This window comes from Falco cherrug, chromosome 5, assembly GCF_023634085.1.
Source record: "Falco cherrug isolate bFalChe1 chromosome 5, bFalChe1.pri, whole genome shotgun sequence".
NCBI classification, from domain to species: Eukaryota; Metazoa; Chordata; class Aves; order Falconiformes; family Falconidae; genus Falco; species Falco cherrug.
The window spans coordinates 933097-958473 of record NC_073701.1 but is presented as its reverse complement, the minus strand read 5'-3'; the positions used below and the strand labels follow the sequence as shown (position 1 = coordinate 958473).

General features: G+C 53.6%; 3 protein-coding genes across 14 annotated transcripts; 2 read left to right on the top strand and 1 right to left on the bottom strand.

Moving 5' to 3' along the window:
- Positions 1-3696, top strand: COPS7A (COP9 signalosome subunit 7A). Of its 5 annotated transcripts, XM_055712745.1 has the most exons (8): positions 3-324; positions 411-486; positions 894-982; positions 1061-1263; positions 1731-1836; positions 2184-2335; positions 2684-2749; positions 3082-3304. In XM_055712745.1, the coding sequence occupies exons 1-7, from the start codon at positions 163-165 to the stop codon at positions 2721-2723; spliced, it is 828 nt and encodes a 275-aa protein (XP_055568720.1). In that variant the 5' UTR covers positions 3-162; the 3' UTR covers positions 2724-2749; positions 3082-3304. The 5 variants fall into 5 exon arrangements, with proteins under 5 accessions (XP_055568714.1, XP_055568713.1, XP_055568712.1 ...); XM_055712739.1 differs by lacking the exon at positions 3082-3304 and adding an exon at positions 3563-3696 and having other exon boundaries at positions 1-324; positions 894-1263; XM_055712738.1 differs by having other exon boundaries at positions 1-324; positions 894-1263.
- A 10788-nt stretch (positions 3697-14484) lies between these two features.
- MLF2 (myeloid leukemia factor 2) lies at positions 14485-24726 on the bottom strand. Of its 3 annotated transcripts, XM_055712734.1 has the most exons (10): positions 21955-22114; positions 21744-21817; positions 21288-21335; positions 19061-19187; positions 18553-18588; positions 16995-17048; positions 16468-16593; positions 15941-16100; positions 15612-15852; positions 14485-15077 (listed from the first exon to the last, which is right to left on the bottom strand). In XM_055712734.1, the coding sequence occupies exons 1-9, from the start codon at positions 22105-22107 to the stop codon at positions 15674-15676; spliced, it is 957 nt and encodes a 318-aa protein (XP_055568709.1). In that variant the 5' UTR covers positions 22108-22114; the 3' UTR covers positions 14485-15077; positions 15612-15673. The 3 variants fall into 3 exon arrangements, with proteins under 3 accessions (XP_055568709.1, XP_055568711.1, XP_055568710.1); XM_055712736.1 differs by lacking the exons at positions 21288-21335; positions 21955-22114 and adding an exon at positions 24707-24726; XM_055712735.1 differs by lacking the exon at positions 21288-21335 and having other exon boundaries at positions 21955-22113.
- Positions 22105-24368, top strand: LOC114014502 (translation initiation factor IF-2-like). 6 transcript variants are annotated; one of them, XR_008732619.1, is made up of 3 exons: positions 22729-23371; positions 23513-23573; positions 23659-24368. XR_008732619.1 is itself a non-coding variant. In XM_055712753.1 (2 exons), the coding sequence occupies exons 1-2, from the start codon at positions 22106-22108 to the stop codon at positions 23759-23761; spliced, it is 720 nt and encodes a 239-aa protein (XP_055568728.1). In that variant the 5' UTR covers position 22105; the 3' UTR covers positions 23762-24368. The 6 variants fall into 6 exon arrangements, 1 of the variants encoding a protein (XP_055568728.1); XM_055712753.1 differs by lacking the exons at positions 22729-23371; positions 23513-23573 and adding an exon at positions 22105-22722; XR_008732621.1 differs by lacking the exon at positions 23513-23573.
- Positions 24727-25377: the final 651 nt, after the last annotated feature.

Below are 25377 nucleotides of genomic sequence, written 5' to 3'. Positions count from 1 at the left end.
GAAGTGGCCGTTCTATGCCGGCGGTACCACAGAGGAGCCGTGGCGGGGCGAGGAGGCGGCTGAGCCGGCCTCCGGTGGCTGCCGGCGGCGAGGCCGGGGCCTACGGGAGGGGCGGCGCGGCGCGGCGGGGCGCGGAGCCCCGCGGGGGACGGCGGCAGCGCCATGGCGGCTGAGGGGAAGGTGACGGGGCAGAGCCAGGAGCAGTTCCTGCTGCTGGCCAAGGCGGCCCGCGGCGCCGCCCTCGCCAGCCTCATCCACCAGGTGCTGGAGGCCCCGGGCATTTACGTGTTCGGGGAGCTGCTGGACATGCCCGCCGTGCGGGAGGTGAGCGCGGCCCGCCCGGCCCCGCGGCGCCCCCCGGCCGGGAGGCCTGGCGGAGGGCAGCGGGGCCTGACGCTGTGTCCCCGCAGCTGGCCGACAGCGAGTTCTCCCCCGTGTTCCGCCTCCTGACCATCTTCGCCTACGGCACCTACGCGGACTACCTGGGTGAGGCGGGGCCCGGGCCCTTCCCCCCGCACGGCGCGGCCCCGCCGGTGCCCCCGCTGCGGGCCGGGCCTGGGGCCGCGGGCGGTGGCGGGCTGCCCCCGTGCCAGCCGCGGCAGCGCCGAGAGCCCGTGGCACAGGCGGGCGAGGGGCCGGGTGCGGACGGCCGCTGTGGCTGGCCGGGCTGCAGAAATGAGGCAGGAGACAGCCCGAGGGTGGGTTGAGGCCGGGGGGGAGGCTGCTCTGAAAGGGACATTTGAGCAGAGGATAGCTTGGCGAGATAAGCATCGCTTGGGGATTGGCGTGCAGATGCTTTAAGGAACAGGGATGGTGTAGGCGCACCGGTGCGGGGCTGGGAAATGGAAAATGAGGCATAAATTCTTACAGCCTGTTCTTTCCCCTGACAACAGCTGAAGCAGCAAACCTCCCTCCCTTGACAGAGGCTCAGAAGAACAAATTGAGGCACCTGTCGGTCGTCACTCTGGCTGCCAAGATCAAGGTAGTGCCCCTGTTTTCCTCCCCGGCATACTCCTTTCGCTGGGGTTGCCTCATGCTAGTTACCCTCCTGTTTCCACAGTGCATCCCCTACTCCGTGCTGCTGGAGCAGTTACAGCTGAAGAACGTTCGGCAACTGGAGGACCTCGTGATTGAGGCGGTGTACGCAGATGTGCTGCGAGGGAGCTTGGATCAGCGGAACCAGCGCCTGGAGGTGGATTACAGCATTGGGAGGGACATCCGGAGGGAGGAGCTAAGCACCATCACCCGCACATTGCAGGAGTGGTGAGGAGGAAGCCCCCGATACTAACACCCAAAAAAGGTTGCAGGAGTGGCTGGTGGCTTCCCCAGATCCTCTGTGTGTCGCTGGGGGTAGTGTTGTGAGGTGGCTTTCTTGATCCCCTTTCCCATACTCCAACGGAAAGTAATTTTCCAAAAATAGTTTTCCAAATTCTCCTGTTTGTTGCTGGAGCAGGGATGAGACTGCAGCAACCTTTGCACAGTCCTGGCTGCTGGCTGGAGGCTTCCTGAGCATATATCTGTAGTTCCTAACCTAATGTCACTGTATTTGTCCCTCTCCCAGGTAATAACATTGCTGCGTTATTACATTGAACTGCTCCTGTGTCTTTCCTGCCTTGTGTAGCTGTCGCCTTCTGGTCCTCCTGGCCTCTAGAGTTGAAATCTGTCATCGTTCACATTTCATTCTGTGCTCTGTAAATTACCTGGCCTTCAGTTCTGTGTCTTCTCTCCAGGTGCCACGGCTGCGAGGTTGTCTTGTCAGGCATTGAAGAACAGGTTAGCCGGGCCAACCAACATAAAGAGCAACAGCTTGCACTTAAGCAGCAGATAGAGAGCGAGGTGAGTGGGCCGAGAGGAAGCAGCCAGTGCCCCTTACTTTAAAGCGACTAGAAACAGTACCCCACAGTTGGTACGGTCTTTGCTCGAGTGAGGCATTACCTTTTTCCTAGGCCAGACCCCGCAGGGGGTTGTGCCTGCAGAAGAGCCCTAAATCAGCTTAATGCTGCTCTGTAGTGCCGGAGTCTGGACAGCTGTTGGCTCTCTTGTTTGACCTGAGCTTGCAGCTCTTAACTCCAAGGCTTGCTTTAAAAAAAACCAACGAAGCAATGAAACAAACTTAAAAATCCAACCAAACCAAGCTAAAAACCTCGGGAAATTCCTTGCTTCTTGCTTTTCCGCTGTTGCAGGTGGCAAACCTGAAGAAGACAATAAAAGTGACGACAGCAGCCGCTGCAGCAGCCACATCCCAAGACCCAGAACAGCACCTAACAGAGCTCAGGGAGCCGGCCCCTGGCACCAACCAGCGCCAGGCGAGCAAGAAAACTTCCAAAGCCAAGGGGTGAGGAATGGGGGCAAACGGACAGAGCCGTGCTGTGGGTGTGTGCAGGAGGTGCACTGAGGGGAGCTCTCTGTTTCGGAGCGGTGAGGTTGCTGACCCTGCACAAGGGTTGGTCAGAGATGCAGCCCCGCCTGAGCTTTTTTCCTGCTGTGTTGAGGGGAAATCTTTGTGGCCCTTGATCTGAAGCAGAGTTCATAAGCCTTCCTTCTGTTCTCTAGCAAAGAACAGCTGCTCTTCCTTGTGTGAATTTAGAAAAAGAAAGTTGGAGATCAGCTTGAGTTTCCACTCTAATTTTTTCTTCCTTTTTGTTTTTTTTTTTTTTTTCTTCCCCTTCACCTCTCTCTACAGGCTCCGGGGCAGCGCGAAGATTTGGTCTAAATCAAACTAGTTGGATCTCCCTTCACATCTGGGAGGGTGAGAGAAGGAGATTTAGGGGATGGAGGGGTAGCAAGGGTCCCAAGCGTGATGCTTCTGAGCTCTTCTCTGAGATCCATCTTGCCAACTAATTCTCCTGCATGTTTCTTCTCTTTCCTACCTTTCTTACTAACTTTCCAGACAGTGTCTCCCTCCTTTCCTTCCCAGCATTTCACACTCTTAAGCTTACAGCTGTATGTGTTGCTGCTTCCCCTACCATTCAAGCCCCCATCGCCACGGCCGTGTGTTTTTCTCTCTCTCTCTGTCCCTGTCTTTCTGACAGGTCAATTTAAAGAGCCATAAAACTGTGTCCATCACCTCTGCGCCCACAGGGCGTCACAGAACCTTGGGAAGAGTGTGCTCAGCAATCATTTTGGCTCTATGTGACCCCTGGGATACTTTGCTCCAGGATGCAGCTGCCATCTTTGATTGTTTAATCTTTGTTTTGCTAGGTGGGAGGGTAGATTTTGAAGGGATTATTTTAAAAATATATAAATATATTATAAATATATATAAAACAATAAAAATACAGATCTATGGACATATCTATACAAACTGGTGCTCCTGTGGTGGTGTCTCTTTTTCTCATATACAAATTCTGGATGTTCCAAAATAAGTCTTGATATTGAGAGCCTCTGTCCCATTTCTGGGTGGAATATCCTCAAAATACTCACTTTCCTTTCCAGAGGGTAGTGCCACAGTAGCTCTATGGGGACAAGAGTCCGCAAAGCAGGAATGAATCATAAATCTTATTTAAAGAGTTTCTTGTGTGATTGATTTTCATCTGGAACGTTCAAAAGAGGTTTTTTTCAGGTAATCTCAGAGGAAGGCACAGAGACTGAGGAAGAGGTGTGTGTCAGTACTACGTGCCCAGTGATTCTGGACAAAATGGAATGTGATGTGGGGACTTGTCTGACAGAGTTGAAAGTAACACAGTTGACGCCCGTCTGTGTGAGTTTTTGTAGTGTAGGTGCTGCTGAAGCCATTCTTGGGTGATGAGGCAGAGTTGGCAGATGAGTCTGGTTGAAAAAAAGAAAAAAAACAAACTTTTAATGAAATAGACTCCTGTTTGATGCCCAGAAAAAAACCCCATCAGATGCTGCAGGGGATGTATCCTTGAGATGGGCTTGAAGCAGAGTCAGAGGGATGCAAGAGTCGCACTGCTGTTCCACACGCGACAGTGTCCGCTGATGTAAATGTAAGTTGATGCTGTGACTCCTACCCTGGCTCGGTTCTGCCCCTCTGTGCCAATGCTGAAATGGGATTCCCTGAGCCTGGGTTTCTGTGCCTGAGCAAACCGCTGAAAAACTAATCCAACAAGGGAAAGCCGCGCTCTTTGTCTGTGTGGAGGCTGTTCCGATTCACTGGCCTGAGTGAGTGTTCTGCTGGGTCAGCTCCTCGTGCAGGCAGGTGAGAGCTGGAGCTGAGGCGCGTAGGTGGGAGCAAGCCTCGTTCAGGGGTGGGGAAGGGAGGGGAGAGCGTGCGTGTTACGGTGGTAGCAATGTGTGATGCCACCTCAGTACTCAAACACCACAAAGTGCTGGTTTGTGCAATATTGCTGTTGCACTGATTCTGGGCTGCGGTAACACAGCACTACCTTTCAGTGGGAGCCCTGTTGCCCAGACCTGTGAACGCATAAAAATTCCCAGCAGCTTCCTTCCCTGTGTGTAAGGTGACAGGGCAGGGCACACCAGCTGGCTGTCCTGGGGGGCTGCTGTCACCAGCTGGGGTCTCCAAGAGCTGGGGCAGCCCCATACCTTTCCCCCATTCTGTGCCCTGAGGCGTAAAGCCCCTTGGCTGTGGTCATCGGGCACAGAAGTGCCAAGTAGGAGAGGCAGGACAAGCCCAGAGATGCAAATCTGGCTGCAGGGGCGCGTGGTGGGGCAGCTGCACCAGGGTCGTCCCAGCCCACCCGGAGGGCTCCGACTAATTCGCAGCACTAAGGAGACTAATTGACGAGTCCTGTTTTCCATAAGTTGCAGGGAGGGGTTGAGACAACGCTTCCAGCTTTTCTTTGACATGCCTTGAGTCTTCCTCGGCATCATGTCACCACCTTCTGTTCCTCCCAGTGAGGAAAGTCGATGTGCTCCGCTCACTGCGTTTGCGACTGGGGGAAGCAAGAACGTCCATGTGCACCAGATTCCCGCTCCCTGGGGAGGGCAGCCCGGGACCCAGGTGCCAGCAGGGGAGGTGGGACCTGCTGAACGATTGGCACCCCACATCCTTTGAAAGAGACGCTGTGTGTGATGCGAAGGAGCGAGAAGAACGAGCTGGGGATGGAGCTGAGCAGCTGTACGAGGTGTGTGCCCGAGTGACTGGCCGAGGTCCAGCAGGAGCGGGGCTGGAGCGGTGGCACCTGCAGGGAGAGCTGAAGTTAGCGGCAGTGGAGGAGGAGCTCCGTGCCCCGCAGGGGTCTCGCTGAGCAGCCCAAACCAGCTCCTTGTCCCAAGTGTCTCCTCTCCAACCTCTTGGGCTTTGCTCTCTTTAACTGTGCTGTGGTTATTAGGTATGAAGGGTCTTTTTAAACACCCTGAATCCACAGTTTAAATCCAGGGTGCAGATCCCAGGAGCGGAACTGGAAGCATCCCTGAGCCAGCACCGGGAGTCTGCGCTGGCCACATCTCACGCTCCCATGTGCGCGGCACTCGGCAAGGAGCATCGCCTGCGCTCCCTATGCACGCTGCCATCAGCCTCGTGAGCACAACCACCCACGCACGGGTAACAGCAGCCGGAGCGTGGACCAGTGTGGGGTCCGGGGGGGCCTCGCCACGCTGACCCAAGGCTGTACTGGAGCCCCAGGCTTGGCCCCTCATGGCTAAATCGCAGCTGGTGCCTGTCTGCCTGCGCCCTTGTGCCGTGACTTCCCTCTGGCCCCGGGCTGGTCCCCGCGCCGGGGCTCGGCTCCGCTCCCCAGTAGTGGCGCTTGCCAAGCGCAGCCGCAGCCCTGGCTCCCCCCGCCCGTTTCCCTACGTGCCCCTCTCAAGGCTGGTGGTGGTGTGGGTTTCAGAAGAGTTTGGGATTCAATGTATTTGATTGAGGCATCTGCACAGCCCTGAAAGTCTTCCATTTTGTTTCCTTTTCAAAGGGAACACCTTTGCAGACCTCCATTAAGAAAAAGGAAGCAGAAGGCAGCGTACAAAATTACTCCAGACCTTTGAAATGACTGAAAAATAAATGAGAGGTGTGCAGTGCAGAATGGAAATATTGCTGCAAATTGCCTTTCTGGCTGGCAAACAAAGGGCAGGAGTGTAAGTTTCCCTTTGCCCTTCACCTGAAAATGGCGCTTTTTATTTTCCTGCTCACTTCAGCCGTGACTCAGAATTTCAGCCAGAGAGGATGTGAAGGCTAATTAATTGGTTAACATTTGTAAATCGCTTTGAAGGTGGCAAAAGTGAGATAAGTACTGAACATTATTATTGTAAGTTTTCATTTTAATTTTAAATGTCTTTGTGTTTGAACCCCATTTTTCTCCCAAAGAAAAGACTGAGAAAACAGACCCTGAGTGGAGCAGGACAGAAGTTCCTGGACATGCGACACCCTAAGCCCTGGCAAGGGAGTGAGGTTTAGGGGATTGTAAGAGAGAGGATGTGGAGAGGCGTTAGTCCCAGCTTTAGGAGCAGGAGATCTGCCAGCCCTAGCGCGGGAAGTGTAACAGCTCTTGTGCAATGATTCGTTGCAATCCCCTCTCTGGGTATTATACGAAGGCTTTCATGTCTGGATTCAGAAAAGGGAGGAGGCAGGATGGGACCTGAATGGCTCTGCCACCAATATCTGACTTTTGCCAGCTGCCTCCAGCCACTGTGTGCCAAGAGGTAACCATGGATTCTTATTAGGAATTGGCGTTAATGATGGTAATTCTTCTTACTGCATTACTGGGGGCACAATTTTTTCTTGGGAGCTTGCTGCTCCCCTTCCCAAAGGTGGCAGGGTGTCGGACACCGCGCTGCCAGCAGCCCACCACCAGCAGCGGTGCCCTTCTGTGCCCAGTGAGTGGGAAGAGGCGTAACGAGCACCCCGTGGGACCTGCCCGAGGTTCTCCCCAGCCTCCAGTGCTTTGTGCCGCGGGACCTTGGGATGTGGGGCTGGTCCTGGTGCTTAACGACCCCGCAAAGGGAGACAGCGTTTTGTTTAGTGGGGTTGCTGAGGCCGCCCTCACCTCTGTTCCCCAAATGAGACATGATGGGGGGTGGGGAGTTGATTGGTTTTTGATGAACAAATGGGCTGGTGGGTATTAAAGTAGCTGTCAAACTGGGCCACCCTGGCCTGCTGCCTCTGTCCTCCTGTGGGGCCCTGGTGCCAGCTGAGGAGCAGGTGATGCTCATCCCATGGGGATGCTGCAGAGGTCACGGTGAGGCCGGCTGGCTTGTGTTTGCAGGTCTACAGGACGTTCACACGGCAGCATGGTCCCCCAGAGCGTCATGTGGGGATGCTTTGCCTCTGCACCAGCGTGCCCGTGGGTCAGCTCCTCTCTGAAGGCTTTGTGTGGAAGGTGGGTGCCTGTCGGGCTGGTGTGCTGGGTGAACTGGCGCAGGCCAGGGGGTGTCCCGCTCTGCCGCCGCCTCGAAAGGGCTCCCTGCCAGCGGCAGCCCTGAGGGCTGTGCCTGCCTCCTGCCACGGCCGGACCAGCCGCTGGGCTGAGGGCCTGGCTCTGCAGGACTACAGCCAGAGCAAGGCAGAGGAGTTGGAGGAATCCCACTGGCCATGTTAGCAGCTGCAAATGCATCTCTTGGATCTCTGATATCCTTTTTGTCTCCTTTTTATGCCCCAGAGCAGCTGCTCAGTTTTGATCTGCGGCCCCTTTCCCTCTTTGCCAGCCTCTCCACCAGTGTCTGCCTGTGTTTCCACCTGCAGGGCTCCTCTTTCCTCATCTTTTTGCCTGGTACTAGTCACCGCTTAGCTGCAATACCCAGAAAAAACCACCTGCTTTCTCCACTGGTTCCTCAGCCACCCACCTTTTGGTTGTTTCTCTTTGGGGCTGCTGCAGTTTCCCGGGAACATCCCTGCCGGTGCAATGTGGAACTGGGCTGGTTTTTTGTCTGCCACCTCTGCTGGTGGCCAGGCTCTGCCGCTGCCAGGGAAAGGAGCTCCTCTGCAAAAAATCTTTGTGCAATATGCAATTATACTTGTTGTTGTGATGAATTCTATAGATACTGAAATGTCAGACAGCCTCAAGAGCCGTGACGCTTTTGTGGGTAACAAGAACATCCAGAATCACTGTAGCACTTGTGCATTTATTAAAAGCAACTCTGCACCCTCCTGCTTTGAGGCACAAGTGAAGTCTCAGCCCCTCTGGCTCAAGAGAAGGTGTTTCTGGGGAGGCTTTTTCCCTGTCTCCTGCAGGTTTCCCTGCATCTGCCTGAGAAGCATTTAGCACTGGCTTCGGGATGCAGGAAGATGGATGATGTGCTTGGCGGGAGCAGAAGTGAGGAGGAGGATGCTCCTGGGGTGAGTGTGATCTCTTACTGGTACCATCTCATAATTCCTTGCAAAAGCTTCTCAAGTGCCACCCAAAAACTGGTTGATTTTATTGTCCCCACTAGTCCCCTTGGCAGGCTGCCCCAGAACCCGACTGCTGCAGTGATTAGAAAGTTTTTCTAATTTCCAGCTGAAATGAATTCACAGCCAGTTTGTATTCCCTCGTGCCAGCGCGGCTCCAGCTGAAGCTATTCTTCCTCCCTGGAGTTTATTTCCCTGGAGTATGGACTGCAGGTTGCTTAACGACCCCAACCGGCCCCACATGCGTTCAGTTCTCTGCAGCTGGTCAGCCCTCCGGCCAGCATGCTCCTACCCGCTTCAAATTCGGCTCTCTTGGCTGCGAATGTGCGTGGTCTCTTGCACAGGTGAAAGGGCTGGTTGGCACCTCGTGCAGCAGCAGAAGGGCATCGCTTGCTCCAGCTGCCCGACACCCCTGCCAGCGCCCGCCTCCCCCAGTGCCCAGCAGCTCCTTGCAGTGGTTACATGAGGTGCTGGTGATCCTGACTCTGTTGTCTTGGGTGCTGCTTATGAAGATGCTCCTGTTCACAGCTAAGAAAGTCTTGATTTTTCGCTCCTGTGTGCCTCCCCCCTTGTGCTTCATGCTACTGACTTTAGTCCCTGTGCTGTTACTGATGCCTTTAAGCCCACCTGTGCCCTCCTGTGTGATACCCCCATGCAAATTGGCAGTGGCCCTGGGTTTTATTTACTCACGTACTTATTTTGTTGCAGTCTTTGTTCTCCTTTTCCCTTATTAGAAAGGGATGGCTGTGACAAGGCTAGTACCTCTGCTTCCTACCTCTGATGGTTCCGGCGCCTGCAGCTGGAGGCAGGTAATATTTATTCCACACCCCTCCTTTTGTATCTCCTTCCCCCCTGCCCCCCCTGAAGTTTGAAGTTTGTGTTAAGTGCCCTCAGAATTTATAAACCCAACCGGACAAAACCGTCGGGTGTGAGAGCTGCGGAAGTGGTAATCACCTGAGTGGTGTTTCCCCATGGGGGCATTTTTTGAAGTAGTGTCTTTAAAATAGAAAATTTCCAGGAGGAAAAAAACAGCTACATTAAAGATGGGGCTCAAAAGTAATATCAAGCCTTCATTATTTATTTTTTAGAGTGTTTTGGAAAGCAGAAAAATGTTGCAAAACCAAACAAGTGATTTTAACCTGGCCCCTGCAGTGAGGTCTGTTTTAAATCCTGTTGTTCTCCCAAGGCCGGTGCCGGTGCTGTGGGAGCAGCACTTACTGCAGGACCTTACACCTCCCCGCCACCCATGCGTGGCTCCCCAACGAGCTGCCGTGCCTACACACACTGTGGTCCTGCGTGCTCTGCAGCCGCCAGCACCCCCCCACTCCGCTCTCCTCCGCGGGTCACAGGTTTGTCCAGCCCAAAGGGGCCAGTACAACCGTGTCACCTAGCTGCTCATGTGGCCAAGAGCCACCGCAGCCCATCCCTGTGCCCACTGGCCAGCATCTCCTCGGGCACCCACCGAGGGTTGGCGCAGGGTGAGCTGGAGCCCCCCAGTGGGTGCTGGGGGGCTCTCAGAGGCGCCGCTGGGGTGCCCTTCCATGGCCAGCAGTGGCGGGTTTCCTGCGGGGTTGGAGAGCTGTCTGTCATCAGAAGCCCCTTCCCCCCACGCTGGAGCGGGTTCAGGCACGCTGTTGTCCTGCGGGGCCGGTCAGTGGTCCCAGGCTTCATGTGGCACCTGTCGCCCCTTCCTTCTGTGCTGGGGCTGCAGCCCCCCGGGCGGGGGCAGGGGGCTGGGAACTGCCCAGAGGAAAGGGCTGGGGGGTCTGGTTAACGGCCGGCTGGACATGAGCCTCCAGTGTGCCCAGGTGGCCAAGGCCAACAGCATCCTGGCTTGTGTCAGAGATGGTGTGGCCAGCAGGACCGGGGCAGTGACCGTCCCCCTGCACTCTGCACTGGTGGGACTGTACACCTCAAATCCTGTGCTCAGTTTGGGCCCCCTAGGGCAGGGGGGACACTGAGGGGCTGGAGCGTGTCCAGAGCTGGGGAGGGGGCTGGGGAAGTGGCTGGGGCACAAGGCAATTGCAGGGCAGCTGGGGGGGGTCAGCCTGGAGGGGAGGGGGCTCGGAGCAGACCTGATCGCTCCCTACAGCTGCCTGGCAGGGGGCTGCAGCCAGGGGGGTCGGTCTCTGCTCCCAGGGAACAAGTGACAGGACAAGATGAAAGGGCCTCAAGCTGCGCCAGGGGAGGGTTAGGTGGGAGAGCAGGAAAAATTTCTTCACCAAAGGTGGTCAAGCACTGGAACAGGCTGCCCAGGGAGGTGGCAGAGTCACCATCCCTGGAAGCATTGAAAAGACGTGCAGGTGCGGTGCTCAGGGACGTGGTTCGGTGGTGGCCTTGGCAGTGATGGCTTAACAGTTGGATCAGTGATCTTAAAGGTCTTTTCCAACCCACATGATTCTGTGATTCTAACCTTTAGTGTCCTTTTTAATGTCACATATTCAGATTTCACACAATGGGTTCACTACTGTGCTATAGGGGAGCAGCTTTACCTCCCTGTTTGGGGAGTGCAGACTGATGCATCCAGGCATAACCTGCATCCACAAATAATTATGCAAGTACCATTCACCTGGTTATCTCCCAATCCCCTAATTCTTTCCGGAGTCCCTCCAGAGTTTCCAGAAAACTATTCTCCATCTTGAAAGAGCAGAGACTATGTTCATGCTCCTGGATGAACATCCTTCTGCTTTCCGTGCAGCCCAAACTGCTCACTGTTTGTGAATAAACCCCACACCGAGTCTGGGGCTGCTCCGCACATCTCATCTCCTTCCCTTGTTTATCACTTTCATCATTCCTTGGGTCCTCTGAAAGCTTCATCAGCACCAGTGCAGTATCTTCTCTCAGATCATTAATCGAGTTACTAATGAGCATTAGTTTCTAGTATACAGCTAGAAATAATTTCATATTCTGGGGTCTCTTGTTCTCCTCATTACTTGAAATCTGTCAGTGAACTAAAATTTATAGTATCCCTTTTGTTGTTTTAATACTTATTTATGTATTGTAAATCAGAGCAGACTCCTGGGTGGCTCAGACACCTCGCGCTACTGTAAACTTTAACTTTATGGTGCTGTAGTGCCTTTGTTAACCCAACCCATGACTTCATCAGAAAATATTACGGCTGTTGGACAAGAACAATTTAGAGAAAGTGAGACTGGGAACATTATAAAAACTGATATACAGTATTTTTAAAAAAATTAATGCATTTTCCATCTCTACCTTGACTTAATGTCAGTTTCCCTGGTTTACAGCTGTGGATACCATCTCATTTACTGTTTGCAAACTTCCCTAGGCTCGCTGCGTTTCCCTGTGGCTCTGCAATGCTCAAAGCAGCGCCGTGAAAGGCGCAGAGCTTCAGGGCTGCCACCAAAACCCTTCAGGACCAAGTTCCCACCAGCTTTAATGGCTTATTTTCATGATACATTTTCAAACACAGAAAACTGAACATATAAAACAAATCCCCTGACATTTCTATTCTATTCGTGCGTAGCTAACACACTCTGATCCCAGGTTATGTCATCCATCTCTCTACCAGTGTTTCCAGCCACTCTCCACCACATTCTGCCCCCCCTGCCCCAATCTGAGCAGGGCAGAGCCCCTCTGTCACACTCCAGGTGCCCCGCTTGCTCCTTGGGAGGATGCTGAAGTGCCAGTAACCCGCGCTGCTTTGCTGCTGCAGTGGTCCTGTTTGAGGGTAATGGCTGTGGGAGAAGGAAGGAGAAGGGATTTTGCCTCTGTCAGAGGGGCGAGTTGGATACGCACTGCTTGACTTTCATGTTGGGAACGTCCAACCTGCTCTTACTGCATCCTGCTGGCAGAGTGTCACAGACACCTCAAGTGCAAGAGACTCATCCCAGGCCTTCCCCTTGCCCCAAACTGCTTTTAGCAGGAAACCTTTGCACCTGAGATGTAACTAGTAGGAAAAACTAAAGCAGACGCAGGTGTGGTCTGGATGCCGAAGCAAGGTGGTGTAACAGAGGTGGGCTTTCTGACTGTGCTGGTCTTCTTGTTCCCAGGCTGCTCACTTTGAGCGGCGCCATACATGCCCCCGGGCACCTGCTAATAGCAACTTACAGCTCCTCACCACTTGTCTGGAGATAGAGGAAGAGCAGTAAATCACAGGTTGCACACACGTACCTGTTTGTTGCCTCCGTGCAATTGTCTGCGTGCTCCTCCATGGGATAACCTACATCAGTAAGCGAATTCTCATCAAACCGGGGTGTCAGCGAAAGGGAGAGCCCCAAGCACGACTTGCAGACACTTGTCAAAAAACACCAGCAGCAGCACTTCTTGCTCCCACTGGGGTACGGCTCTGCCCTCCTCCTTGCCTTCACATACTCCTCCAGAGCCCCTCAAGCCACTGACTGAAAAGCACCATCGTGCCTGGGTTAGTGCCAGCCTGGAGTGGCTGAGGTGGCTTCTTCAGCAGAACCCGGGACAGCAGGTGAAGAACAGCCGCCTGGGACTGGAGCAGTCAAAGGAGGTTCCTTCCGTTCCTTGGGGGAAAAAAAACCTCCTGCTTTTCGAAGTCAGAGGTTAACGTACCATGGTAGGCTTGGGACAGGCTCCCCATACACTTCTCGTACTTACTTTTTTGGTTTGCGATCTCTGAAAGTCCCTGCTGGGCTCCTGCCTCTGCTTCCCAGACTTAACACAAGGTCCTCCTCGAACTGAACCTCTTCTGCATCAACCCAGACCACCAGAGCCATGCCACGCCGGAGAAGGCCGACGCCTTGGAACGGCTGTGCAGCAGCCGGGCAAATCCCACCCCGTCAGAGCGGAGGAGCACCAAGGGTCCCAGGCCTGCTAGCACAGCAGCACCCAACGGGGCGCAGAGGCTGAATGCAGGTACACAGACTAGGGACTGGGTCAAGGGTAGGCATTCCATGCCCAAAGAGGAAGGGATCCTCACAACTTGAAGGTCCACATTAATCCCCCCGCCCCGTGCCCATCTCCCTGCCCTTTCCCACACATTGCCTTAAAGATTGCCCAGGACTTGGCTGCTGGTTACCACCATCTCACCGCTGAGCACCTTCCTGAGCTCAGCTGGTTCGTTGCTGGGATCAAACCATCGGGCCCCACACCTCGGGCCAGCTCAACACTGCCACGGAGATGAGGGCTGCTCTCGCTCCAGTTCCTCCTTCCGAAGTCTGGCAGCCCCAAGATGGCTTGTCTTCCATGAAGCCTCTCCCAAGCCCTGCTTTGTTCTGTGTCACTCCTCCTTCGGCCTCGCTTAGTTCTGCGTCGCTCTTCCTTCAGCCTCGCTCTCCTCAGGGCCTGCCTCGACTGGCATTTGCAGAAGCTCAGCCCGCTCCCAGGGCAGCCAGCCCAGCCCCCTCCGATCCACCTCACCGTCTCAGCCCAGGTGTGTCCCTTCGCGCTGCCGGAGACCTCACCCCTGCACCCGCGCTGAGCTGGCTCCCCAAGGCCAGGGCGCTGGCGGGGGGCTGCTACGGGGCAAGGTGGCGCAGGGGAACGTGGATGGAGCCCGCCCGCAGCCCAGGCCCTACCAGGGGCACAGCACATGCCACTGCCCCAAGCTTCTGGGGGCTGTATTCTGCATCCCTCTTTCAGGGCAAGACAGATCTCAGCGAGGCGTCTGTCCCGCTGCTAGCGCCCTACTTACAACACGGGGGTGCGCAGCAAGGTCCCGGCACACCGCTTCCAAGGGCGAGTCACGCTTCCATTTCCCACCTTCCCTCCCAAATGAGTTAACGGCAAGGTTTATTTAAGGGTGCGTGCTGGAGCGGGAAACTGGCCCAAGAACCTTGGAGATCTTCCCTAGTCCTGTATTGCCAACGTCGCTCAAGTTTCACCTAATAGCAAAGAAGTTAAGAAAAGGTAATTTCTAATGTCAGCCGCAGTTGCAGAGAAATAATGAGATAATGAAAACATTCCCGGGCCGTGCAGAATCCCAGGGGCCCACTGGAGAGCTGCACAGCTCACCAGGCAGCAAGAAAGACCAACCCATCTCCCCTGCGTGCACAGCAGAACTACAGCAATTAAAAGGTGTATTTTGCAAAGGGTGGGTTCTCGGGCCATCTTTCACCATTTCCATGTGGAGCATCATCTCACTTCGTAACTACAGGGGAAGGCCATAAGGCTATTTTCTGTACTAAAATAAAGCCTTACAATTTAACACCATGTTTTCCCTCAGCAACTTCCCAAGGATACAAAAAACGTTTACTTAATTGCACAGCAGGTACAATTAGGTCAGCTGAAGGTAAAGACGGATCCAACGATTCTTTACAGTTTGTTTCTTTATTCAGTAAACATCTAGTTACAAGTTTCACAAATTAAAAAAGTGGGGGAGCTGATTGAAGAGGGGTCGGGGAGGGGGCCCACAGGCTGATCCAGCTTTTGCTCAGCTCCTCCCTTCTCTAACGCACACATCCTTCTGCTTCACCACAGCTGCACCAAGGAGCAGGAGGGGAATCGAAGCCTCTGTCCCGGTGAGGGGACCGACACAAGGTTCCAGCAGAATTCCCTCATATTTCTTTCACAGGGGACTAAACACAAACATCAGAACCAGCCCAACCCAGCACAGAACGAGTGGGAAGGATGGAAGAGGCAAGGTGGCAGCTCCTCATGCCCACCACTACTGGCAGAAAGAACAGAACCAAAGGAGAGCAGAAAGGGAATGGGCAATTAATGCGTTCCTTGCACATCATGAGATTCCCCATGCCCCACTGCAGCACCCAAATGGGGCAAAAAAGAGCAATGCAGAAGATTAGTTGCTTTGTTTCAATTCTTAAGTGGGAGGGAGGTTAATACTAAATTTGAGGAGGGTCCAAGTAGTGTTTTGAAGGGGCTTCAGAGTTTCAACTGTCTGTACCTGGGAGGAAGGGAAACAGAGAACATAAAAAGAGAGTAAGCAGTGGCTAGAAAGCAGCACAGAAGACAGATAAACATGTTTAAATCTGATGTAAAAAAAAATGGGGGGAAAAGTCCCTTTTTAAGCACTAGAACACATCCTAAGTGAACCCTATTCAAAACACAGCAGACACCAGCACTTACTTGGATTTCAGACTGGATTGACAGCAAAAGGTCTCTTAAGTTCTATACAGTGACAGCACACTCTACAGATTGTGATCCTACATCGTTTCATACCATTTCAACCATCAGTTAAGGCTGACACCACACTTTCTTTGTTGATGACAAAGCTAACTTCAACAGCTTCCACCTTCCCAGTTGGAACAGTATTTTCTCAAAATTTGCATCTTCCCCTGCTCTCTAGACTAAATGGGAAAACCCATTTCCAATCAACACATCAAAATAAGGCAAGACTGGGGCAATGAAAGAAAGTAATCCTGCGGCTAAGAGGCAACTGCACAGCAGAAGACGAGGTAAAGAGCTCGTTAAGACTTACAAGAGCGTGTAGGTAGATTTGGGGGTGGCCACGCTGCACCCCCCACCAGGTCTGCTCTGAGTTCACCAGTCATACCGACGGGACTGTCTAGAGGGAGAATCCTCAGGGCCCTGGATCGCAAGGCGAGTCCCTTCAGCCCGACGGCCGCTGCTGCCTTCGTGACGCCGGTATTCCAGCCCCCGCTGCGGCCGGAACCGGGACGTCTCTCGCCTCCACTCGTCATCGAATGCGGCTGCATCACCTGTGTCAGGAAAGAACAAGCTCAGATGGGGAGGAGGTGGGGAAGCGGCGCCTGGTTTTGCTGGGAGGAGGACAAGGGCGCTACTCACTTTCATCCATGTTGATGTAGTCCTGCCTCTCCTCCTGGTCACCCGTGCGATGGTTCCGGGACCGCTGCATGATGTGGGCCCGCTCCCTGATGTGGTGTCCAATTGACATTTGTTCCAAGCCGCTGTCAGAGTCCCTTACGGTCCGTCTGGTCTCGCGGATCTGAGGGCAGATTCCCATGTAGGATCAACATTTCAATTCATTCTCCCAGCCCCGCAAGACACTCTGACTCTTGCCCACGGTAAATTGCACTGCCACCACTCCCAGCATGTCAGACACCAACATAATGAAGAGGGGAAAAATGGATTCCCCCACTCCCAGTGCTTCCCATCCCCTCCCAGTGCTTCCCATCCCCTCCCAGTGGCCCTCAGCATGGTTCAGTGAGTCACAGCGTGCTCCTCGAACTGCAAGTGACTGCAAAGCAGCAGTGCTGTGGGTGGCCGGCACTGAGCCACCAAGCGAAGTCTATCCACCCACAGCAAACCCAGCAGCCTCGCGCTGGGAAGGCACACTGCAGCCTCCTCCTTACCCCGCCAGGTGCTGAACGCATCTCTGAGGTCTCCTGATACACTTTGGGTCCATCACCCAGGTTGGAATAGGAGATGACAGTTGAGGAGGTAAATGTCTGGCAGTTAGCACCACTTGTCATATGCTCCTGCAAGAAGAAATGGGGAATGGTATAAAGAAGGAAAGGGAGGGAAGAAGAGATGGCAGTTAATTCTCCCTCCCTACAGTGAAGCAGGAAGAAATTACAATAGGAGGAATATAATCCCCGTGGGTCCATCTTTCTGGAGAATCCATCTTCCTGTTAAATTAATTCTTGTTTCTTGCTAAGCAAGCCTACCCCCACACTTCCTTCCTCACCCACCTCCCCTCCCTGCTCTCAGAGGGTACGCCTCAGGAGCGAGGTCTCAATCACCGATTCCTGGTCACGGAGCAAGGCTGACAGCAGCTTGAGCACAGCCCACAGCAAAGCGGCACAGTAAGATGGAGACAGAGGGGACGATGGCAGGAGCACTCCTCTCAATACAGACTGGTTTACGGGAGGGTTCTTACCATGTTTCCAATCATGTCGTTCATCATCCCAAACATATCTATAAAGCCACCTGCCTGATAAAAAGAGAATACAAGAATAGTCAGTTTGGAAAGATACAGGAGGAACGAACAAAAAACTGTCTGCAAGGGACAAAAACCTGCTGCCTAGGAAGAAAAACCTTGCTATTTTCCCTTTCTTTCAGTAGTGCAGAATCCCCTGCCCCAAACAGACAGGATTTGGGGTTGCTGTCCTCTGCATTCTCTCAGGTTGGGTTGCTCAAGTGTTCTGGCTCTTCAGATCTCTGGATATGGCAAAGGTTGTTCTTTTCGTTTGGGTCTGACTCCCAATGCACTGGGGCTTGCGAGTTGAGGCGCTCAGCAAAGCTAAGAGAAGAAATCTCAGATGTGCACTAACAGTGATCTAAACCATAAGACAGTCATCCTTCAAGCACGTTTTCACCTCATCACTGTCAACTCGTAATTTAAACTGCAAGGAAGTTTCCATTGATTGTGTTCTTTCTAACATAATTAGAAGTTTTCTTATTTTCCCTACAAACACTCGACTTTTTAATCCTGTAAACCTAAAGGCTACAGCAATATACCGGGCCAGCAGGTCTCACAGGTTAATTGTGCAATGTGTAAACAAAATTACTATGTCCATTTAAACTTGCTGATTTTTTTGTTTCCTTGAGTAGCTTCTTGTTCTCGTTTCCAGCAGAGCAGTGCTCACACGCAATGTTATCCTTTGAAGTCTATCTGTTTGTACTCTTATTAATCCTTCTCTGAGCTACGATAATTCCAGGACGCGTAGTCTCTTTCACCAAGGCAATCCTGCAGAGCAAGGCAGCTAAAGTTGCTGGATCTGGAATAACCTATTTCCACTGCATTATTTTAGTAGTTGACGGAGATCAGCACACTCCAAGCACGGCGTTCTCACATACACACAGCCATTCTCATTCCAGTCCTGTTCAGTTGAAGCATTCAGCTGGCTTCTCCATCCGCCACCCCTGGCAAAGGGGGTTCAATAATCACCTCTGCCTACTGATGGCCAAGTCTCTTCCTCACGTCACAGTTCCTCTATTACCTCCAAACAGATCCACTGCTTCTTTTCAGACATACGAGGTTATTAAAAGACTATCTGCTCTTCCTGAGTATTAACTGTCCCAATTCCTATGAAATATTGTGCTATGACAGCTTTAGGGGTCTTCTCTGGTCAAGGTGCAAATACAACCTCCCCATATAAACAGTTAGAATCTCTCCTCCAAAACAGCTCACCGCCTAGATTAAAACATTAGAGGGGAAACAAGGGGAAGGCCTGAAGTCATACAGCAACTCAATGAGGTCCAAGAGAAACCAGCTGCCTCCAGTTTCGGTTCAATACCCTCTTCTGTACTGCGTATAAATCCAGAGCTCATTCTGGTCTCTTCACACCCTCCCACCCTCACTACCCCTTAGGATAGATGGTCTTGCTCACAGATGGCTACATTTTAGCACTGGTTGCACGCACTGCTGATGAATCTCAGCGTGGAGCCACTACTTGGAAAGCCTCTGATCTGATGGAGAAAAACAGAGAACTTACCATGCCGAGCATCCCAAAGGGTGAAACAGCTCCTGCCTGCCAGGACAACAGAAAAACAGCACAGAGAATGACCTTCCAACAACCAGACACCAAGATCCTCCTCAGAACACCCTCATACTTCTCAGAAACAGAACTGGGAACACTCAGGCCCGACAGACAGATGAAGGAACTGCCCCGCAGACCCATGGCAGTTCAAACCATATCACCTCTAGCAAACCAGACAGAGGGCAATGCTCATAAGTTTCCCCCAGTTACGTTGATTTAACTCCTTGAGAAATAGCACTTATTTCTTCCCTTCCCCCCATTCAACCCAGAACACAGTTGCGTTCCATGTATTAATGCACGCAAAGTAAAGAAAAGGACAAGCAAACCCACTGTTTTATTAGAGATTAATTCTGCACCCACCAAGCGTGCGACGGCAAGGGATGCGCCATGCCAGTAACGGCAGCAGACAGGAGCTAACAAGGCAGTTCAAGAAACGCTGTCCTGTACTCAGCGCCTCACTTACCTGCATCCTACGGCCAGCCTGGCGAGCCCCAGGCGTGGTCCCATCAGTGATGCCAAGGAGCGGGCCGAACCCGAAACTTCCAGAAAGCATGCGGTTCATGTGCTGCCGGTGGATGGCAAAAGGGTCCCTTTCGGAAAGATCAGGAGAACAATGGTGAGGAAGGGATGACAGAAGACAAAGCCCCACATAACCCACCCGTTCTGACTTTGAGTGTCTCTTATGTAACCGTACATTCTTTTTCAAGCTGAAAATCCAGAATCCCAAGAACTCACTGTTGCTTATGGTGATCCTTGGGGCTGGAAGGGACCTCTGAATCCCATCTTATTTCTTGCAATAGAAGGTATTCTACCACAGAATTCCTCTCAGGCACTAACCGGTATCTATTTAGACAGTTTGGTGTTCTGCTCCCACTAACGCTTTAGGGCCAAGCATGGCTGAGGCACTCCACAACCTCACCGCCCTAACAAATGAAAGCTGCTTCTCAGATCCACAGCCCAGGTACCACCCTTTCATACTCATTTCCTCTTGTGCCATCAAACCCCTTTACATCAACAGCTCTGCTAAACAATCAAACCCTTCTAGAAGAGCAGTTCTTTGTTTTGCAGGGAGGTGCATGAAGACTCTCCCAGCTGCAAATAGAGGTCTGCACTTAATGGGACCAGAGAGCATGTGATCCTAGATACCATCCTCTCACCCCTCCACACACACATTGCCCTGGTTTCAGCTGGGATAGAGTTGTTTTTCTTCTCAGTAGCTGGTGCAGTGCTGTGTTTTGGATTTGGTGCAAGAATAATGCTAATAGCACGTGGATGGTTTTAGTTGTTGCTGGGTAATGTTTACACTAAGTCAAGGTCTTTTCAGTTTCTCAGGGAAGAGGCCTGGAGGGGCACAAGAAATTGGGAGGGGACACAGTCAGGACAGCTGACCCCAACTGGGCAAAGGGATATTCCTCACCACATGATGTCATGCTCAGTATATAAACTGGAGGAAGACGGAGGAAGGGGGTGACATTCGAGTGATGCCATTTGTCCTCCCAACCGTTAAACATGATGCAGCCCTGCTGTCCTGGCGACGGCTGAGCACCTGCCTGCCAAAGGGAAGTGGTGAATGAATTCCTTGTTTTGCTTTGCTTGTGCATGCGGCTTTTGCTTTACCTGTTAAACTGTCTTTATCTCAGCCCACAAGTTTTCCCACTTTTACTCTTCTGATTCTTTCCCCCATCCTGACACACGCAAAGTGAGCAAGCAGCTGTGCAGTGCTTAGCTGCTGGCCAGGGTTAAACCGTGACACACACGCAGACGCACACGCAGACACACACACTCAAATCCAAGACTGAAACCTCCAGAGAGGACCGTATGGCCTGACACCCTGTGACAACCCTCTGCCCCAAGTAATCTTCACCTGCTATTTGGCTACATGTTATGTGTACGCCTGCTAAGAGCTTGAGACCACATGCAGCTTTTGCAGAGTTGAGGGAAAGGTAACAGTAACTGGGGTCCCTAACTGGTTTTCCTTCCTTTCTTTTCCTTCTTTTGCAACCTCTACTTTGAGGGCTATACGCATTCACACATGGTGGGGGAGCAAGGAAGGGAAAAAAGAAGAATAAGGACAAACTGTCAGGGAATACAGCAGATGCAGTAAAAAAAAAAAATCAAGGAAATACCACAGCATTACTCTGCACATCTTAAGAGTCTGTGCTTACCCTTCTTGAGCATGAATAACCTCAGCTGCCTAGAATACCCCTGAGATCACAAAAGCACCTACTACAAACCAATACTTTTCTGTCTCTACTGGAAATGCATCCCATAACAAAGGCTAGACTCATACCTGCCACATCAATGAGAGCAGTCATTCTGTGACTAACTGGGGCCTCAAGGTCTCCTCTCCTGCTAATCTGTTTAGAGCTGGTCAAATTCCTGCTTATTACCAATTTTATAAGCAAAAACCAGACTTTATTCTTCCACATAAATTAATTCCACCAAGTTTCTAGCAGCGCCATGCTTATTAACATAATCAAATTCTCAAGGTATTACTGTCTATTCCTCATCCGCTTTGGCAAGAACTGCCAACTTAGTTTTGCTGCCAAAACTTATCAATAGCATCCAATTTCTGGACTGTGGCCAGAATCAAAGATGTTCAGTACAGGGAATCCCATCGTGACCTTTGTTAGGTTCCAAAACTCCTATTTCAAAAGTTCTTGTTGTCTTCTCTTTACTTAGCTCCTTACAACTTGACAACTCCTTTAGCAGTCTTCTCCAGCTCCAGTAACGATTTCCTGTGCAGAACAGCAACAAGCACCGGAGGGAACAGCTGATTTTATCTGTCTGAACTGAAATCCTACTTTGCGTAAGAAAAAAACCCAAATCCTACCCCGAAGAAAAAGGTCAGGTACGCCAGCCCCCTCTTCCTCAGCCAGCTGCAAAGCCTTTCGGCCTACTTTACTTAATTACGCCTTCCTGCACGGCCAGGCTCCTCACTGCAGGAATCAGCCCAACGCGAACCAGGTTATTCCCTGCGCTGCCCGACCCCCCCCCCCCCGCACGCTCCCCCGGCAGCCGCCGCGCTGCCCCCGCGGCCCAGGCGCCCCCGGCCAGCCCCGGGGGGGAAGGCCGGCCATACCGGCCCCCCCACGCCCCCGGCTCTGTGCCGCAGCCCCCCCCGGCGGACGCCCGGCCCGACTCACATGGCAAACATGGGGTCCTCCGGCTCGCCATCCCTCATCAGCCGGAACATGCTTCCCTCGGGCGGGGGCGGCCTCTGCGGGGGAGAGAGGGGTGAGCGCGGGCAGCGGCCCCGTTCCGGGCAGGTGACGGCCGCCCCAGGCCGCGCCCCCCCCGCCGCGGCCCTCGCGCCCCCGCCCGCCCCGCCCCGCCCCGCCCCGCCCCGTGCCCTGCCTGCCGGCGCGCCGGTGGGTGCCGAGCGGCGGGCGCTGCCCCTCCGGTTCCGCGGCAGCAGCACGTCGGGACGCTCACGCCTCCGCGGCCATCGCGGCCCGGTACCGCGCTCGCCCTGCGCCCCGCCCGCCCCAGCCGGCTCGCCCCGCGCATGCGCCCCGCGCGCGGCTGGGGCACCGCCCCTCGCCGGCGTCACCCTGTAGCCCGGCCGGGGCCGCTCAGCACAGCGCCCCCTGGCGGCAGCCGCTCCCCGCCGCGCCGCGGGTGGCCGGAGACTGCCACCCTCGCAGCCCCCGGAGCCCAGGGACCGGCCCGCAGCCCCGGGGGCCGCCCCGTACAGAACGCCCCGGGAGGGGGCCCGGCCCCGGCCCGGCCGCTGCAAACGCGCCCCACTCACAGGGGCCGCTGTTCCCCGGGCAGAGGTGGTGCCCGACAGGCACCGGGGGTGCTGCTGGCCTCGGTAAACCGGAGGCGAGAGGGAGCGGGGCACCGGCCAGGGGACAGGTACCGCAGAGATGGAGGTTGCCACCTGGCAGCTCGCAGTAGCCACAACCCAGCGGTCCGAGCCCGCAGCCGTGCTTGGGCCGCTGCAGTGACAGCACCCGGCCCAGGCATCCTGCGCGGTGCCAGCGCATCGGGCGTACCGACAGATTGCCCATACCGAGAGCACCGGCAGCATTTGCACCGGGGTGCTCGGCCTGGCAGGAACGGGGAGGGTGTGCCATCAGTCAGCTGCGGGTTGCCGCTGGACCCCGGGCAGCTGCACAGGTACTCGGTGTGCAGGGGAACCCCCACAAATCCGTGGGTGACAGCCTGTGTCACCGTCCCTGGGGAGCGCTGGCTGCCTCCCACTACCGCCGGCTCTGCTGGATGGACAGCGGGCTGGGGACTGGACACGCTTCCTTGGGGGGGTTGCTGACTGCTGTACCCTGCCCACTATGTGCGGGAGCCAGACCAAACCCCTGCCAGAGGACTGGAAATAGGCAGGTTGCAAGATGCGGTTGAGAAATCAAACTCCTGGGTTGCGGCAGGAGCCATGTCCTTGGAATTTGGAGTCTGACCGAGGAAAATGACCTGGCAGCGCGGTTTACGCGGGGGGATGCACAGGGGATTTGGCAATGCTTCTTGCTACAGCAGGTCTCAAAGCCGCACGGTGTCCAGAAAGGTGACTTCTCACCAGAGTCCCGTGCCTGCGTGCACGCAGAAGGCACTTCAGGTGTCCCTGTGTCTAGTAAGTGCGTTCCACGGAGGCTGAAACTAACACCCACAACCTAGAAGCTGTGGAGAGCACAATGGTGCAGGACGGCGAGGTGGAGACATCCTACGGGCAGAGCATGGGTGCAGTGGTGACAGACCTCGGGCAGCACTCCTTCGGGAGTGCTGGAACACTCTCCTGCCACCAGCTTGGAGCTTCTCTGTGAGCACTGAAGTTCATACAGAGCCTCTGCTAACGCTGCCTCAGCCTCCCTGCCACTGCTTTTGCAACCCTGAATCATCCCTCAGAGACCTCTGGTCTGGAAAGCCTTTCCTGTCCAGTATGTTTTCCTTTTGCTTTCAGGCTCTCCTGGTGTTTGATTAGTGTGTGGCAGCTGACCTCGCGTGGCAGGACTCAAAGGCAGGTAAAGAGGTTCTTGGGCAAGAAAATAAGTATCTCTCTTTTTTTTTTCTTCTTCTTTTTTTTTTTGTTTTCTTTTTTTTCCCCAGAGCTGGGATAAAACAACTGGCTGTCCCCCAGATACCAGTGATCCTCCCACTCCTGGAATGTCCTAGAGATGATAGGACTCCCTCAGTTTTTCCCATATGCTAAGTCAGGCATTGCTGCCTTCCAAACAAGAGGGACAGGGAAGGAACAGAATGGAGTCTGGAACAAATACTGCTTTGCAGATCCTTTTTCTGTCCCTAATGCTGCTCCTCTGCAAGTGGCCGGTGACACAAAGGGCTGTGTTGCTGAGACTGGGGGCTGAGGCTGTGGGGCTCATGGGGTATTTCTGTAGCCTCGCAGGCAGTCCTTATGCTTGGTGAACCTGTGTTACCCAAGACTACGTTCCCAGTGGTACTACCAGTTCAGCAAATCTTGAGGGAATCCAGCTTGCAAAGAATTGCGCTGGTGGCAAGTGCTGGGTGAGACCCTGGAAGGAGGAATTGGAAATGCAACCTTTTTCTGGAACGTGGACAAGCCCACAGTTCTGAGGAATGCAGACACTGTGTTACTGTGCTATTTGTAGGACAGAGGTTTCTGTATAGTGCTCGGCACGTTGTGTCTAACGCGCACTGAGGGGATGGCCGTTTTCTGGGTTAGAATAACGAAGCACGTGGGGGTGCGAGGGAAAAGCAAGACTCCCATCTTGCTCCAGTCACATTCTCTATACTCAGGTTGCTTCTGTATTCGTCATGAATAAAAGCCATTAACTACATCTCTCCGTTTCCTTCCTTTCCTTTTTTTAAGCTGCCCAAGTTGTGCTGGAGGCGGTGGAAGATGGGGGGGAAGGGGAGGAAGAAGGAGCTCAGCAGGCAGCCGGGAGAAGGCAAGTGAAGGGCAAAATGGAAGAAGGATGAATGGCACTGCTGCCCTCAACTCCACCTTCTCCCGCCTACTGCCGGCTGCTGCCAGGCAGCCTCCCCCCAGCATCCCCATTGCCCTTCGCGTGCGGTCAGCCAAAGGGGCAGCCACAGCGGAAGCATTTTAAAAGTAAACTGAGCATCACGTGATGAAGGTAAACAAACAGTACACTGAAAAATCATGCCTTGTTACCTGCTGCTTCCAGGGACTGATCATTTTGGCCAGGAAGACAGAAACAGCTTCTTAATGCGTCCAAATGTTCCAGGGCCCCTGTGGACGCCTGTAAGACAAAGAAATCCTCGTTAACAGAAGTCAGAGCTACCCACTGCCATTTCCTCATTGGTTCTCTTCGTCTGTGCCTTTTACATAATCCTCACCCAACAACTAACTCTGACCTCAGATGAAGGGCACCCTGCGTGAAGGACAGCTCTGATTTGATCCTCAAACGTAACAATTTGTATTTGGGATGCTAGAGCCAGCTTGTGGTGGCTGCAGCTTGCACTGCGCAGCAGCAATTACTTTCAGATTATTTTGCTTGTGTTAAGAATGTGTCTGTCGCACTGTGAGTGAGAACCACGACCTCCATCTGTGCTGTGTTAGCAAAGAGAGGTTCACAGAAATCATGACTGAAAATCTCCCTCCTCTTTCCAATCTTCTCACAGGCTGTGTCACCCCTCGTCACTCCCTTCTACTCCTCTTGCTTCCTCTTGCCATGTTACCTACCCTGCTTCCCAGCCCTCCGCAGTGCTTATTCAAATGTGTTGCCTCTCAGGAAGCCATTTCCCAATGCAAAGTTGGCTGGTGGTTGAATTCTTGGGTATTTCCTCTTGACTTCAGGATATACAGCATCATGAAAGAAGAAC

What these genes read in the sequence shown, in the direction of transcription:
- COPS7A (XM_055712739.1), top strand. Translation starts at nt 163, where the DNA reads ATGGCGGCTGAGGGGAAGGTGACGGGGCAGAGCCAGGAGCAGTTCCTG. An exon ending in CACCTACGCGGACTACCTGG is followed by an intron (nt 487 to 893) that starts GTGAGGCGGGGC and finishes CCCTGACAACAG; the next exon opens with CTGAAGCAGCAAACCTCCCT. An exon ending in AAAACTTCCAAAGCCAAGGG is followed by an intron (nt 2,336 to 2,683) that starts GTGAGGAATGGG and finishes CTCTCTCTACAG; the next exon opens with GCTCCGGGGCAGCGCGAAGA.
- LOC114014502 (XM_055712753.1), top strand. Translation starts at nt 22,106, where the DNA reads ATGCGCCCCGCGCGCGGCTGGGGCACCGCCCCTCGCCGGCGTCACCCT. An exon ending in GACCCCGGGCAGCTGCACAG is followed by an intron (nt 22,723 to 23,658) that starts GTACTCGGTGTG and finishes TTTTTTCCCCAG; the next exon opens with AGCTGGGATAAAACAACTGG.
- MLF2 (XM_055712734.1), bottom strand. Translation starts at nt 22,107, where the DNA reads ATGCGCGGGGCGAGCCGGCTGGGGCGGGCGGGGCGCAGGGCGAGCGCG. An exon ending in ACCCACCGGCGCGCCGGCAG is followed by an intron (nt 21,818 to 21,954) that starts GCAGGGCACGGG and finishes TCTCCCCCGCAG; the next exon opens with AGGCCGCCCCCGCCCGAGGG. An exon ending in GAGGACCCCATGTTTGCCAT is followed by an intron (nt 21,336 to 21,743) that starts GTGAGTCGGGCC and finishes TGTTCTGCACAG; the next exon opens with GAAATCGTTACTGGAGCTGG.